The 16,746-nt window shown below is 36.2% G+C and overlaps 1 protein-coding gene across 1 annotated transcript; it reads right to left on the reverse strand.

Moving 5' to 3' along the window:
- Positions 1–665: 665 nt before the first annotated feature.
- LOC136804889 (uncharacterized) lies at positions 666–16,601 on the reverse strand. The gene is made up of 18 exons (XM_067061400.1): positions 16,583–16,601; positions 16,422–16,478; positions 16,257–16,313; positions 16,092–16,148; positions 15,927–15,983; positions 15,762–15,818; positions 15,597–15,653; positions 15,432–15,488; positions 15,102–15,158; positions 14,937–14,993; positions 14,774–14,830; positions 14,495–14,536; positions 8,906–9,100; positions 7,109–7,147; positions 6,834–6,876; positions 6,098–6,375; positions 2,613–2,687; positions 666–1,561 (listed from the first exon to the last, which is right to left on the reverse strand). Exons 1-18 carry the CDS (start codon positions 16,599–16,601, stop codon positions 666–668), a joined length of 2,157 nt encoding a protein of 718 aa, XP_066917501.1.
- Positions 16,602–16,746: the final 145 nt, after the last annotated feature.

Below are 16,746 nucleotides of genomic sequence, written 5' to 3' on the forward strand. Positions count from 1 at the left end.
CCATTCAATTTTACGGTAAGGGCCTCTTTAATTCGCAGAATCGTTTATCGGCCCTAGCTCGCGAGGGTGGCTGGCTCTTATAAACAAATATGTAGCAATATTAACTTTTCTATGTTGCTCAGTTCTACCTGTACCTAGGGAGACAGGGGTGGGCATCACTGGAGTTAGTAAGCAGGGTTGATTGATGCATACCTCATAGCCTCTCACCTAACCAATGACCACTGTGCGTGGCGAAGAGCCAAATCCTACCCGAGGTATCCCTGTTTGGAGCCGAACGCAGCGGATCTAGAGGAGATCGACCTCGATAAAAAATCGCAGTCCCTCATGAGCTGAAACTCCAGGTGTGAACCAGTTCTACCTCCCTATAGGGAGCCAGGGGTGAGAATCACCTGGAGGGAAGGCTCTTTTTGAGGGGCTGGTTGATGTTGGAGCCGGAGCTATTCTCTGACCCACATTCATGTTTTCAGACAACAACACCGGATGGATTGTAGGTCCAAAAAAAAAAAAATCTTTCATAAATACTTGATATAAAGGAACTACAAAAAAAATTTCCAAAAGTTAAAAGTCTAAAGTTTGCAATCTATTTAATACCATGTGAGAACCATAATTAAAGTTAAAATCAAAATCAAAACGAATGAACTTTACTTTAGGTTCTTTAGAAAATATCAAAGTTCCAGTAGACTTCGTGTTAAAGCTCTATCTAATTCCTGTTGTTCCAAAATGTCTACAAGTCCTTCATGAAAGTCCCTTTCCATTTCCAGTTTCTCTGTCTGAATCCTTTCCTCTTGTTTTCTTTTTTTACGTTCACGTTCTTCTTGACGTCTCTCATCCCGTCCTTTTAGTTCGCGTAGACATTTCTCGTCCTTTTTCATCCTTTTATCGTCATGTCGCATTTTCTCCATAGCTTTTTGTTCTAATTTCAACCGCTGGATTTCACCCCGCTCTCTCTCGTAAGCTGTATGGTACTGTGTTAACATAAACACCGTATTCACGTTTTCCTTATGTATGGTCACGCTAAAAAGTTTTAATGAATTTTCAATGAATTCGCTTAACTTAGGCAGCTCCATGTACGAATCTAACTCGTCTTCCAAATGAGTATGTTTCGGAACAAGATGAACAGTCGGGTGTCGTCTCCCACGGACATTCCTTAATATTTGTCCTTCCACAATATCACAATGTAACTTCACTTTGTCGTCGTCTACGGCATTTGATACTTTATTGATGATCAACCCGAATTTAGTGATATCCGGAGCTCCTTCGAGGACAGCTTCAATGATTGCTACGTCTTCAGGTTTAACACGGCCAGATTCCAACATGATGACAAAAGCTACGAAATATCTTCCTCCTTGTTGCAAGGCTTGAAGGATAGCTTCCATAGACTTTTCTTGCATTTCAATGTCTTTCAAACCTGGCGTATCACAATAAGTAACTCCCTTGGATTTTATCATTTGTAGTTGATTCGTTAGTCCGGTTGCAATGTTGGTGCCTTTTTTGAATACGGCTTTTCCGACCAAACAATTGAGTAAAGTGCTTTTTCCAACGCCTGGATTACCAATGAAAACTATGAAGAAAAAAATTGGCTTGCAGTTGACATTTTAATTGGCATTAGCTATTTCTCAATGAGCAATATCACTTTTCACTATTTTGATATCCCGGGGGGGTACTTAGGCAAATGGAGGGTACGATATGTTTCGCCGTTAAGGGTACTTTTTTGGGTTTCCAAAGTCCTGCTAAGGGTCGGAAAAATCAGAAAATCAAATTTAAGTTCCACTAAGGGTAGGAGAAATAGGAAAATTTTAACTTTTTACCCCCAGAAAGATGGAAATTTGATCAAAATTGGTCAAATTTATCCCGGTAAGGGTAGTAAAATTTTCCTTTGTTTTCTCCTTTTTAGTCCCGGTAAGGGTCCGAGGGTAGAAAGTCGGGTGGCACCTCCCTCCCTCCGTCAGCTCGCAACCCTATACCCCCCAGGTAGATATATTCGTCATGTGTTCTAAAAAGCACTAGGAATCCTCCATTTTTGTAAATCGGACATCATTGAGTTACAGGTTAACCCATTGTCCTAATTTTGTTAACTTTCGATGCCTAAATCTCGAGATAATTCATTCTTTAAGGTAGGCAAATATGCTGAAAAATACTGACTCTTAAACTTTTAATTACACTGTTCAAAAAAGATAACGTTTTCATTAAAAATTTGTAAAATTGTAAAATTGTCTTTGTTGAAAAAATTGTTTTAAAAATCCATTGTGAAATTCCTTTGCAATGTCGTCTCTGTTTACAAGATGGACTGACAACGGTTGCTCCTCAACACCCCCTATCTCACAGACCTACTGGGACTCCTTCCCACGGGAAAAATTGGCGAAAATATAGTCCCCGGTGGAAAAAATATCCTCCGATTTTTGTCCCCACTGAAAGTAACTAGCCATAAAAAATATGGGAATATCAATCCTCATCGAGTTTTAATCCGTTATTTTTATCCCCACTGGATGAAAAAGTCCTAGCAGGTCTGGGTGAGAACTGGGTGTTCCTTAAAATCCCACATCCATTGTTGGATAAATATCCCCTATTGAACTTGATGGAATGGGACAGGGGTGAAACAAGATAGAACTTACCAACTTTCTTATTTGGAATTGCACCGTTTCGTTGTAATCCATTGCTATGAACTCCATTTGTTGGTGCGTAGTCTACTGAGAAATGGAAAAAGTCATTTGTTTTACTTTTTGGTCAGCCCCGGTGACACTTCAAATCCCTTTCACGATTTTTTTTCCGATGGTCGTCGTCACGAAATAAGAATTTTCGAAAAGAAAGTTTTATATGATTGGTTTTGAGGATGTTCCATTTAGAATCTATTTAAAATTTTGCTTTCAATGATATGTGAACATCACGGGGTTTTGTGAATGTGCTGGAAAGATATTGGTTCTTGAAAGGTCAATAAATGGCCCATTTTGGCCCAAAATTTAATGAAACATGTTATTAAATCTTTCGTATGGCATGTATTTTCCAAGATCAAAAATCATATACTGAAAAATTAGCACTGATGTTTTAAAAAGATGGACACTTTTGAAAAACAATTGGAATGAAGCATTTTTGAAAAAAAATCTGTTAATATTTTTATCTTGACTATTTCTAAGGTATGACTAAGTCTAAAATTAAAGTTTGATAGCTAAATATCATCAGATGACTTGTTTGAACATGTCATATAAATATCAAGTTGATTGATGAACAAGTTTTGGAGAAAAGATAATTTTAAAACACCGACCTGGATTTTCCGTCATGGCGCAAAAAATCGGGTAAAAGTTTCAAAAGAGTGTCCAACTAAAAAGCTGTGAATCTGCCCTGTTGTTTTTCACTTTTTGCTACTGCTCAGTCCCTTCAAGAGTCTACCCTAACCAAGAACTTTCATGGGTTAACTAGTAAACGGCGTTTTTTTTTTTATATTTTGAAAAAAACTTGCCGTGCTAGGTCGGTCTGTTAAGGTCACAGATATCTTATCCAAAACACTCGATGGAGCTATTCTGTATTTCCCAAACATATTTTTGCAACGCAAACAGAGTGGAGGAACGTACTTAAGCGTTCAATTTGTTTTTTTAATTATGATTTTCCGTCACAGCTCAACGAAATTTTAGACCCCAAAAAAACGTTATTGGACAACTGAAATGACTTAAACTCTTCAGTAACTTCCAAATTATCAATACTTAAAAACATTTGGAAAGGTAAACTACTTTGTAGCCTTTAGATGCCCATTTTGTAAAAATCTTGATTTTTGTTAACTTTCCAGGGATTTTAGCCCAGAAATCAGAAATTTGGTCATAACTTTTCAACGGAGCATGTTACTGCTCTGATTTTTTTACAAATTATCCATGAAATGAAATCCTTTATGTCTATATATAAATTTTTCGACTTTCTGAAAACTTCATTTTTTGCTATTTTTCAGACTTTTTGGGACGAACTCAAACCGAGCTAAAATAGTAGAACTTATCTGCAGCAAATCATTTCAATTTGTTTCGATGGAGGAATGAAGCTGTCAGAATGTTTAAGTTTCTTTCGACAGAAAATCATTAGTTTGATTGTCAATGATGACATTGCTGTTATTAATTTTGTTAAATCTGACAAATTGATGTTTATAAAAAAAAAGTACACTTTATAGTTTTGATTCCCATTGAAGAATCATATACTGGTTTTATGTTATTAGATGCTGTTTTAGAGCTTTAGAGTTAACCTGTCTAATATTGACATAGCTCATCTATATTGCGACACCCTTCTTTAGAGCTGGGAATAATAGGATGGTCAATTGGAATTGCTGGTCGTATATTACCAGACGGTCTCAAGCGAATGGAACCGATGATCGAACCAGTCTAACCAAATTGAATGCAATGGACTGATGGAATTTTCATGCTCCTTTAGGCGAACACAATTTTTTGTATTACAAAATTACTTCACATTTCAGTGGATGCCAGTAAAACAACCATGAAATTAGATATTACTTATAAACAAGTTTTGTTCTACGTGGCACGCTAACATTCTCCCAAATTAGCATGCAATTATGATGCAGATATTCCAGTGCAACACCCTGTAAAGTATTAGCTTGAGTATTAATGTTTTATTTCCATAAAAACTTCAATCTGTCAATCATTCTCTCAAGCGAAGAGTACACAAAGCGATTCTACAGTAAAACCTCTAATTAACGGACACTCTAAAAGGCGGACACCTCTGATTAGCGGACAATTTCATTTTCCCCGGCCGTTTCCTAGTCAAATCCTCATAAAAAAGTTTCTAAAAGGTGGACACTCAATTAGCGGACCCTCTGATTAGCGGACTATTCTTTTCGCACGAAATGGCCAAAACCCCTATTTTAGCTCTCCAATTAGCGGACATTAAATATCAAACGGGTCACAGACGTCCAAAATCGAAAAAAAAATTTTTAGATTTTAGATATTTTTATTTCAAGCATTTACAAATTTCCAGTTTTCCCTTGACCAATTTTCAATTTTGGTGTTATATTTCTAGATTTGTTAAAAACTAAATTGTTACGTTTTAATAACCTTTCTCTTGTTCTTCTATGGCCTAGTGTCTGCATATAAGTACTTTAGACCCCAGTTTTGTATTTTCGACACCCTGGGATGGCCTAATTTCAAAATTGGAGCTTCGAGATCAAAAGTTTCTAAAAGGCGGACACTTCTAATTAGCAGACACTAACCCCTTTCCCCGATGGTGTCCACTAATTAGAGGTTCCATTGTAGCTTTACGATAGTGCCGCGGATCAACATCTATGAAGTAGAATAATAAGATTGAAGATTGGAATTCAAATGTTCATGAACTTCATATCATTACCCTCCCAAAACTGAAGACAAATTTTAACGCAATTTTATAAAACTTCGTGTCTACCAAAAATTACGTGAAAATACCAAACATTCTGAAAATTCTTAAAAGTCCCTTGAAAAATGAAATAATTTCGGCAAAAGGAGGGTGTCTACGACGAAAATCAGCTCTGCAAAAAATTCTTATTTCATAGTCTTGAACGAGAAAAGTAATAAATTAGCAAAGTTTAGCATCTTAAAGCAATTCTCAAGAGGTTTTAAAATCTGGAAAACGGGGACAATAGAAATCAACAAGAGAATGCGCTTGTCACAATGATTTTTTAGAAGAAATACCCGGGGGGGCACTCGATCTGAAAAACGACCATACGTTCGGCCCAAAATTTGGCTTCTAAAATCGGACCCTTACAGTGCAGTGAATTTCCATGAAAAATCATACCCTAAAAGTGCACTTTTTCAAAATTTCTCGCCCGTAAGGGCGAAAATCTTTGCAATTTTCCAAAAAAATGTGGACTTTTTCCTCCAAAATTGACTAATTTTAAGCCAATTTTACCAAAAAATTGGCCTTTTTTCACAATTCCTACCCTGACAGTACAGTTCAGTACAGTTTTGTAATTTTCTACCCTTACAGTGCACTAGCTAAATCCCCTTGGAGCTTCAGGTCATTCACGAAATTTCGTCTTTTTGATGGAATTTAATTTCGCTAATCGACAAAATTCATTCATTTTGGTCAATAAAACAAAAACGAGGAAGGAATAAAATCTGATTGACTTCAAAATTACCTTGATTTGTTTCAATTTCTTTGTCACAAATCAATGAAATTTCTTTTCCATCCCTCACGATACCACGTACAGCAACTTTGAACTTCTTTTTTCTATCAATGTTTTTTAGAAGGACGGTAATACCACCTTCTTCCTGGGAGTTCTTTATTCGAAAACCATTACTGAAAACGTCTTCGACACCATCATCGTCGATCACATACAGGTGGGTTATACGATCAATATTAGTTTCCTTAAGAGTGATTTCGACTTCATCTTCATTTATTGATTTGGCATCAATACTACGTCGAGGGAAAAAATGATGAGACTTAACTTTTATTAATTCATAGCTTTGGTGTTTCAAATGTTCTAATTTGCCCAGAGGTTTAAGAATGAATTTTACTTGAACCTAAAATTAGTGAGACAAAAGACATTAGCACGTAAAAATTTTTGAAGATTACTTAGATTCTTTAAAAAAACTGAAATAAATCTTTGTAACTTTGAAGCTGTAACGATGTTGGAAGATTTTTAAACGCTAGAGAAACCATCTCTTCTATGACCCGTTAGAACCCACCTATTCGGGCAAATAATGAAAAGTCAGAGTACCGCAGCAGAAATTTCAAAGGATGCCCATTACCTTATATTTTGACCGTACAGTTTGATAGATGGCAAAAACGGTGAGAAGGGATGAAGCACAGCCCTTAAATGAATCCAGGTAAACACAGCCCTAACAGGAAAAGCGTCACATATTTTTACATACCTTGAGCCTGGAGCAATGGACATCTTTTTCCTAATTTCACTCTCTAAAATAATAAATTATCAGACGTGAGAAGAGATGAGATTTTGAAAATCTTTTTACGGGGCTACAGTATTCAAATCTATTCCTCTGCTCTAAGAAATTTTCCAGATCTGGATCTGTCGGGATCCCTTTTCCAAGTTATCCGGGGAATAACCCCACTTTCAAAATATATTTACAGACAGTTTTGAATTGTACACCCCAAGTAAATTTGAAGAAAAGTTGCTCGAAGCCAATACCTGATGGATTCTCTCTTTCCTGTGAACATCCACTTGTCTCTGCAAGATAAAATGAAATTAAGTTAAGTGGTAGTCTACCGCCAGATTTCAAAAGTCAAAAAATCACATTTTTTGCAATAACTCAAGAACTTCTTTACATTTCGTAATGAAATTTTCAGGAAATGTATATCAACTATAAACATTTCTAAAAATAAAAAAAAATTCTAAAAATAACCAAAGACGGGGGTAAAATCAGCCAGGGGGTAAAATACTTTATTTTGCTTGTGTCAGGTTTTCTGAATAGTCGGCTTGACCTATGAAGTTAGTTTTTTTTTTAAATGACTAATATTTAGAAAAGGTCTGGAATGAGTGAAAAAAGAAATTAAAATTTTTTTCCAGGGGGTAAGAAACTGAAAAAAACGCTTTTTTGAGATTAAAAATCAGGAAACTAATTTTAAAAATTTTTAATCCATTCATTCAATGTTCAATCATGTAAGGAAACTTCCCTGAAAATTTCAAGTCTGTAGCTACTCTCAATCCTAAGATATTTCTGACAAGGTGTTTGCGAACCCCCGGAAACGCGTTTTTGAGAAAATCAAAGAAAAAGACAAAAATGGGTATCATTTTAAGCTGGAAAGCTCTTTTCAAAAAATTTCTTCACTGAATACTCATCAAACCAGTCAGGTTTCATAAGTTAAAGTAAAACATTTCACAAAAATTGATAAATTATCCAAAAATCAACAAAAACATGTTGCGCTAAAGTTACGTAAATATAGCTAACTTTGCGGTAATCTTGCGATAACATCAAATTTGGGTGAAAACAGCCACATAAGTGTGACAAAATGTTCATTGAAATTCCAGCATGACTCTCTGTAGACATGGAAACTTTTCTAGTGCATAATTTTATTCACATAGACTTGAATTGACAATGAGCTGGCTTGATCGAAGGCGGCGCCTTTGCTTCGGTTACCGCCTAGGCGGTTATTATGAATGGCTGGTGTCAGATGAGAATGTGTGTCTCCAGAAGTTAGGTCCAGTTCATTATAATGCACATTTCTATCTCTGTTACATCATGTTGTGCTTGGAAATATCTCAGTTACATTTAAATCCACTACAAACCATTATGTGAGCCACCAAAAGCACACTGTCTATGCTCAAAACAAAATTCCGACAACTTAAATGTTTTTCGCAGAAATCCAGCAACACAACCAATGTAGAGCAACTTTATAGATTCTGTAGGGTCCATTCTTCATTTAAATAATTCATTTCAATCAAAGAGATTAAGTTTTGATCTAAAACTTGCCAAGAAATCTGCAGAATCATGCTTACAGCTTGCTTTTCAGCTGGTTTTGATGTGTTACACTACTGCAGCTACCATCTTTAATTTCAAGGATTACGTAATGCCACGGAAAATAATATTTTGACGCCCGAAAAGGGCGTAAAAAGAGCTTTCTTTTGGCGTATCACATTGCTATGTTTCGGCCGAGATTGAAGAAATAAGTCCTTAGCAACGGGATTTTTTCTGTTGCTAGGGCGATTTTTCAAGCACCCAACAGGATAAAAATGCTCACTGCGGCCTGAATGATAAAGATATAGCTCTGAAATTTTCAGGAGATGTTCAGAAAGACCTAAGGATCTCAAAACACCCAAAAACCAGAATTCGACAATTTTTTCGATGATTTTTTATTTTTGGGTAGACTACCACCTTTTAATGTTCCTCTTTTATGGAATTCAGTTACTTTGATTCTGCTTTACAGTTGAGAAGAAAAAAATGTGTAAATGCATTTTCATAGGGAACATCCATCTCGTCCAGTTTACCTGATTCTTTATACTCCACATTAACTTTGTAAAGGCTGTTTTTTTTCTTCCCGATTCCAACTTGAGGTGTGGACAGGTAATCTCCCCAACTATTTATACAATTGAAATTGCCATTTTTGATCGATTTTACGAAAACGCAATGGGAACTGTGTGCATCTTTCCTATCCGTAAGATATACTAGTACGTACTCTAGGTCTATAAAATAAAAGGAAATCGATGTATATATGACGTAACACCCTCTCATAATGCTTTTTAGGCGCCCTTTCAGAAGTTTCTAGATGGTGCTTTGCAAAAACTGCATCCCATAAAAAACTGCTGATGTTATCAAGATATATAGTTGGTATTTTACAGACCAGAATGTTAAAAGTAGCTGCTAGAATGAATTAGCCGATTGTCTTGATACTTTTTGTTGAAATTGTATCCATTTGCCAAATTAAATCAGAGTATAGGGAAAAAAATAGTTCCAGGGTGGCATTTGGTAATTTACAGACCGGTCTGTAAAATACACCCCCCTTTTTCTGAACTCAGGAACTAAAGTACCTTTGACTTGAAATTTTCACCAGTGAAAGGTCTTGACCATCTGTGACAATGTGTAAAATTTCAAGTCGGCCACCTGCGCGGTTGGTATTTTACAGACAAGTCAGTATTTTACCTGAAATGCTCACCTTCTGCATAACTACTGATCCAATCTCACTAAAATCTTGAGAGCAAGCTTCTATTATCAATACCTATCACTGGTCAAAATTTCAAGTCAATAGCATTTTCCAATCTTGAGATATCAAAATTTAGCACTAATTTAGGCAAAAAAGGCAAATCTTGGACGGTCTGTAAAATACACGTCTATGGCAGGTGGGCAAAATTGACCGTGTGGCCCGTCAAATGGAGTTCCCACACAAAATTTGAGCAAAAAGTATTGAAATGAAAAAGAATTAGATGGGCGAGGTCCTATTTTTGGAGATGTCAAAAATTGATGACGTCATCAGGTGGCAATAACGTCATCACTAATGACAAAATTTTGTCAGAAGGTGTCAATTCTTGATTTAGTCACACTGCCCAAATTTCATGAAAAAAATATTAAGTCTATGAAAAACTATTAAAAATTTTCGGCCAAGATGCACAAAGGGTTAACTAACCACTTTTTTAAAAATCTTAGTGCGAAGAATCTAAAACCTTTTGGAACTTGTTATATAACATCAAAGGATTCAGAAAAGTTTTACTGGCCATTTTCTATCCACCTCCTTTACTCGTTTCCAGGCCTTTCTAAGATTTTGTGCCGTCACCAGGGCGGTCAAGCTAAGGTGAAATTTGAACCTCCACAAATATGGTCATATTATACATCGTTGGATCGGAAATTTGATGTAGATTTCAAAAAAGGTTTATCTCATAGGATAAAAATCAAGCGAAAAAGAGTTATTAATGCAGAAAGTGAGCAATATGACGTCATAGTTGATTTTTGCTTACAAAATCACATGATGTAAACTAGGTCATGTTGTACATTGTTGGATCGGAGATTTGATGTAGATTTCAAAAAAAGATTATCTCATAGGGTAAAAATCAAGCGAAAAAGAGTTATTAAATGCAGAAAGTGACCAATATGACGTCATAGTTAAATTTTGCTTACAAAATCACAGAATGATTATTCGATGTTCTTGAATAGCACAGACCTAGACGTTATACTTGGAAGTCAAGAGTGTTTATTTATGGTACGGCAATTTAGCTGATCAATCAAAGGGAAGGAATTTACACTAAAAAGCCCTTTTTTTATTTTGTTATCAGTATCATTCCTTCCATTTTGGGCTTATTAAGATAGATACTTTATCATGACCCTCTCAGCCCGGGGGAGCATTCAAGGAAAACGACATACCGTAAGTGCGGCCCTTAAGGGTTCCTTTTCCAAGCTTTCCAAAGTGCACTGTAAGGGTCGAAATGAGCAAAGATGAAAAAGATAGCTCTCTAAAAATATGTAAAATTTGGAAATTCAGACCCTTTTTGCCTTAAAATGGTAAAAAATATTCAAGAAGTTGTCCCGTAAGGGTCGATTTGTCGCCCAAATTTACTCAAATCTGCCTAAAATTCCTCTGTACTGTAAGGATCCGGATCCGAAGAAGCCCTAATTTTGGGCCGCTCGTACAATCGTTTTTTGAAACGAGTGCCCCCATTGGACTATTAGGTATTTACGGACCGGACCTCTGACCTTAGAAACGCTAAATATTTGCGAAAAAGTCACCCTAGAGAGATTGTTTTGACACTCATGGTTTTCGTATATCCTTAAAAGGACCCAAAATGGGAGAAATCCCGACCCTTCGGGATATTTTGACTTTTCGTAACCCCTAAAAAGCCCTGAAGAAAGTCACTTCGATAAATCGGTAAAAAAGTGACCCTTTGAGAGACGATATTTCTCGTGCCACCCTTTAGAGTACCTTTTGGACTTGCAAAGTCCCACTAATGGTTGCAAAAATCACAAACTCAAATTTTAGTCCCACAATGGGTTGGGAAAATTTTAACTTCTTGCCTCTAAAATGATCAAAATTTGATTTTTTCCCCTGCTAAGGGTCCGAGGGTCAAAAGTCGGGTGGCACACCCCCGTTGGCTTGCAACCCTAATACCCCCCGGATGTGTTCTTATCTTCTAGGAGACCACGTGCTATGATTCTAAAGGCCTGAATTGTTTTTGTTAAATAATGAGTTTCGGGGACAAATTTACTTTGGTCGGGTTAAAGTGCGATGACTGCTACGCGGACTGCTAGATTTTTGGTTCAGTATTTCTTTGACTTTGTCCGATAAAATTTCGATTATTCGATTATGAAATTTGGTCTACAGACAACTTTTTGCCTACATACACTTGTAAAACTTCATTTTTTCCATGAACTTTTGCCGTGTTACTAACAAAGGACACATCGATTTTAATTTGATTATGCCCCTGTCGCCTTTAAAGATGTGTTCTAAAGCTTTCTAGTCTAGGGGTAACTAGACAACAAGAGCATAATGATTTTTCTTGATTTTACTCCCTGTCTCATCAGAACACATCAATATTACTAGCCGATTGATTCATGGAACCCTAATCAGAATAGATTTAAAGATGTGCTCGTTAGTTGTACCCTCATCATTCGATCATTATATCTAATCTTAGAAATTTGAAAAACCTTGCGACATCAATACGCATCAATACGACAGAATAGCTCAATCAATAATGGATAGCTATCTGAAGTCTAAATTGTTTAAAAATCGGTTAAAAATTGACACTTTAGGAGACTATTTTGAAATCATCGATAAACATCAATACGAAAAAAGCTCAATCAATATTAGATAGCTATTCTTCTGCAGCTATTAGGGTCTAAGTCTCGCTCGATTTGTTGTTTATAAAAAATAGTTCATAGCTCGAGCTACCATTTCGCATTCGAAAAGTTGTATTTATTGCTACAAATTCGTGTCTATTAAAAAAAACGGGGGTTTGATAAATTGTAAGTGTTTTTGAAAATGTTGTATTTATAATAATTTCTAAATCGTATTCTGATGAGATCCAATTCTTTTGATCAAGAATTCTAATATCAAAGCGCTTTTTGAGTTTTATGTGCGTGTAATAAGTATTAAAAGTGATCATTTGTGTGATTACGTACCCCCGTCTAAGAATTGGAACGTTTTAATGTTTACATTCTATTCTATTACAAAAGCAAAGAGGGAAGACAACATGGCGTCAGAAAGTTCACTGACAACACTTTAGATTATTTGGTGTAAAGCTTTTATCTGTAACTTTAGATAAAGGTAGAATTAGAATGTCCAGTAAAGGGAAATGATTTAAGTAAAGTATGAAGAATGAAATGTGCATCAAATTAGATTCTTCGCAGTGATGTTAACTAAACTTGAAATTTTTGAGGTCCAGCAACCTGACTAAAGTAATTAGTCAGGAAGCTGACAGCAATTTAAAAAAAAAATTTGGGGCCGGGGGCGCAAACTGAAACTTTTGGAGTTCATTCTTTAGATCTATGGGACGCTAAAATGTAAGCTGGATACTCTGAATATTCTTGAGAGTTGCGTCTAGCTAAAAAAACCATGCTGTCGGTTATCCTCAAGTAAAGCACTATTCACTCAAAAATCTGACGAAAAATAAAAGTCGGTAAAACCTAAAACCACTTATACCATTCGATAGCTCTAAAAAAAACGACATAGAGCATTTTTATGTGAATATACTCGATTTCTCAACCTAACTGGAAAAAATTAGCTCCGAAGACCAAAAACGTCAATTTTTCACTCTTTTGACGTCAAAAATCACAAAAAAGTCCCGTTTTGACATTTTCGGAGCTAATTTTCTCCAGTTAGGTTGAAAAATCGACTATATTCGTTTAAAAGTCTTCTATATCGAATTTTGAGAGCTATTGAATGTCCTCGGGGCGGTTTCATCATCTCCCGACACAACAAGCTTCGTGATCTTACCGCCGAGATCGCAAAAGAAATCAGCAACCATGTTATAGTCGAACCTACACTTACTCCGTTGACTGGCGAACGGATGACATACAAGACAGCCATCAAGACGGAAGGATCGAGAACGGATGTCGCAGTCAAAGACTTCTGGGTGAAGGGGCAATTAGCATTTGTAGACATAAGGGTTTTCAACCCATTAGCTAAGAGCCACCTTAACCAGAGTCTTCAGGCTGCACACAAGAAGAACGAGAACGAAAAAAAGAGGTGCTACAATGAAAGAATTCGGACCGTGGAAGGAGGATCGTTCACACCGCTGGTCTTCACCTGTTTCGGAGGAATGAGTCGTGAATGCGATCGTTTCTTTTCGCATGCGGCGACCCGAATCTCGGAGAAGCGCAACATTCCAAAGTCTATGGTAATAAACTCCATACGCGCAAAGTTAAACTTCTCCTTATTACCATCCTGCTTGCTTTGCATAAGAGGAACACGAAGGAATCAACACTCCATCGAGATGGCTGATGTTGATTTCGCCGAAATGGCAAATAACTTAAACCAGAACATTTAATGCAAATCAAATTTCTATTAATTTTTATACTTTTTATCATTTATCGCATGAGTATTCCGTGTGTTTTCTTTCAGCCCGGCGTGACCGCAAGGTTATGCTAAAGTCTCTGGGTCGTTTTCTTTGTATGGTTTTGTTTTGTTTTGTTTTTCCTGTCTTACCTGTCATTCCTTTTTTGCAGTCACTTTATAGTTTATTGCATATTTGTTTTATTCTTCATTTTAATCAATGAGTTGTATATATAGTTTTCTACGCTTGTCAAAAAAAAATCTATACGATTGAATGGTATAAGTGGTTTTGTTTTAGCGACTTTGATTTTTCGTCAGATTTTTGGGGCTTAGGGTTCTGCATGGGAAATAGTGACGTCAGGCTACATCTTGGCTCAAAAGAAAAATTGCGATGTCCAGCAAAGAAATTTTCCTATACAAACCTATTCCCTATACAGGTTTCAATTTGCCCCAAAAAATGCCACTTTTTGAAAAATGACTAAATTATGAAGCGCAAAAAATGGCTTTGATAAGTCTAGCAAAGCTTTTGACGAAAGGATTGGTACCGTACTTAAGAAAGCATATTGACATTTGTGCAAGATTATTTATGAAAAACACCTACGGAAATTTGGTCGTCCACCTGGGGGAGCGGCTTGATCATAATCTATGGAATAGAATAATCAGATACATACATTTTGCTTTATAAGCATAACGATTATAAGTATATTTATACTGAAATTTGCAAAAAAAATAAGCATAATGTTAAGCGTATCTTGAAGGCTTTTAAAGTCATTGAAACTTCGAAAACGGGATTAGAGAAACAGGGAAGAACACGAAGAAGGTTTTAATGTGGTATCGGGTGAATGTAAACACTAACAACGAGTTAAAGGCATTTACAAACCTTCGTTTTTTGCATCCTTTTCCCCTGATGGAGTGGCTGTAAGCGCCTCGTCAACATCTATGGAGTAGAAATATAAGATTGAAGATTGGAATTCAAATGTTCATAAACTTCATATCATTACCCTCCCAAAACTGAAGACATTTTAATGCAATTTGATACAAACCTTCGTTTTTTGCATCCTTTTCCCCTGATGGACTGGCTGTAAGCGCCTCGTCAACATCTATGGAGTAGAAATATAAGATTGAAGATTGGAATTCAAATGTTCATAAACTTCATATCATTACCCTCCCAAAACTGAAGACAAATTTTAATGCAATTTGATACAAACCTTCGTTTTTTGCATCCTTTTCCCCTGACGGAGTGGCTGTAAGCGCCTCGTCAACATCTATGGAGTAGAAATATAAGATTGAAGATTGGAATTCAAATGTTCATAAACTTCATATCATTACCCTCCCAAAACTGAAGACAAATTTTAATGCAATTTGATACAATCCTTCGTTTTTTGCATCCTTTTCCCCTGACGGAGTGGCTGTAAGCGCCTCGTCAACATCTATGGAGTAGAAATATAAGATTGAAGATTGGAATTCAAATGTTCATAAACTTCATATCATTACCCTCCCAAAACTGAAGACAAATTTTAATGCAATTTGATACAAACCTTCGTTTTTTGCATCCTTTTCCCCTAATGGAGTGGCTGTAAGCGCCTCGTCAACATCTATGGAGCAGAAATATAAGATTGAAGATTGGAATTCAAATGTTCATAAACTTCATATCATTACCCTCCCAAAACTGAAGACAAATTTTAATGCAATTTGATACAAACCTTCGTTTTTTGCATCCTTTTCCCCTGATGGAGTGGCTGTAAGCGCCTCGTCAACATCTATGGAGTAGGAATATAAGATTGAAGATTGGAATTCAAATGTTCATAAACTTCATATCATTACCCTCCCAAAACTGAAGACAAATTTTAATGAAATTTGATACAAACCTTCGTTTTTTGCATCCTTTTCCCCTGACGGAGTGGCTGTAAGCGCCTCGTCAACATCTATAGAGTAGAAATATAAGATTGAAGATTGGAATTCAAATGTTCATAAACTTCATATCATTACCCTCCAAAAACTGAAGACAAATTTTAATGCAATTTGATACAAACCTTCGTTTTTTGCATCCTTTTCCCCTGATGGAGTGGCTGTAAGCGCCTCGTCAACATCTATGGAGTAGGAATATAAGATTGAAGATTGGAATTCAAATGTTCATAAACTTCATATCATTACCCTCCCAAAACTGAAGACAAATTTTAATGAAATTTGATACAAACCTTCGTTTTTTGCATCCTTTTCCCCTGACGGAGTGGCTGTAAGCGCCTCGTCAACATCTATAGAGTAGAAATATAAGATTGAAGATTGGAATTCAAATGTTCATAAACTTCATATCATTACCCTCCAAAAACTGAAGACAAATTTTAATGCAATTTGATACAAACCTTCGTTTTTTGCATCCTTTTCCCCTAATGGAGTGGCTGTAAGCGCCTCGTCAACATCTATGGAGCAGAAATATAAGATTGAAGATTGGAATTCAAATGTTCATAAACTTCATATCATTACCCTCCCAAAACTGAAGACAAATTTTAATGCAATTTGATACAAACCTTCGTTTTTTGCATCCTTTTCCCCTGATGGAGTGGCTGTAAGCGCCTCGTCAACATCTATGGAGTAGAAATATAAGATTGAAGATTGGAATTCAAATGTTCATAAACTTCATATCATTACCCTCCCAAAACTGAAGACAAATTTTAATGCAATTTGATACAAACCTTCGTTTTTTGCATGCTTTTCCCCTGACGGAGTGGCTGTAAGCGCCTCATCAACATCTATGGAGTAGAAATATAAGATTGAAGATTGGAATTCAAATGTTCATAAACTTCATATCATTACCCTCCAAAAACTGAAGACAAATTTTAATGCAATTTGATA

Source organism: Clytia hemisphaerica, unplaced genomic scaffold, assembly GCF_902728285.1.
Source record: "Clytia hemisphaerica strain Z4C2 unplaced genomic scaffold, Clytia hemisphaerica genome assembly, whole genome shotgun sequence".
Classification (NCBI taxonomy): Eukaryota; Metazoa; Cnidaria; class Hydrozoa; order Leptothecata; family Clytiidae; genus Clytia; species Clytia hemisphaerica.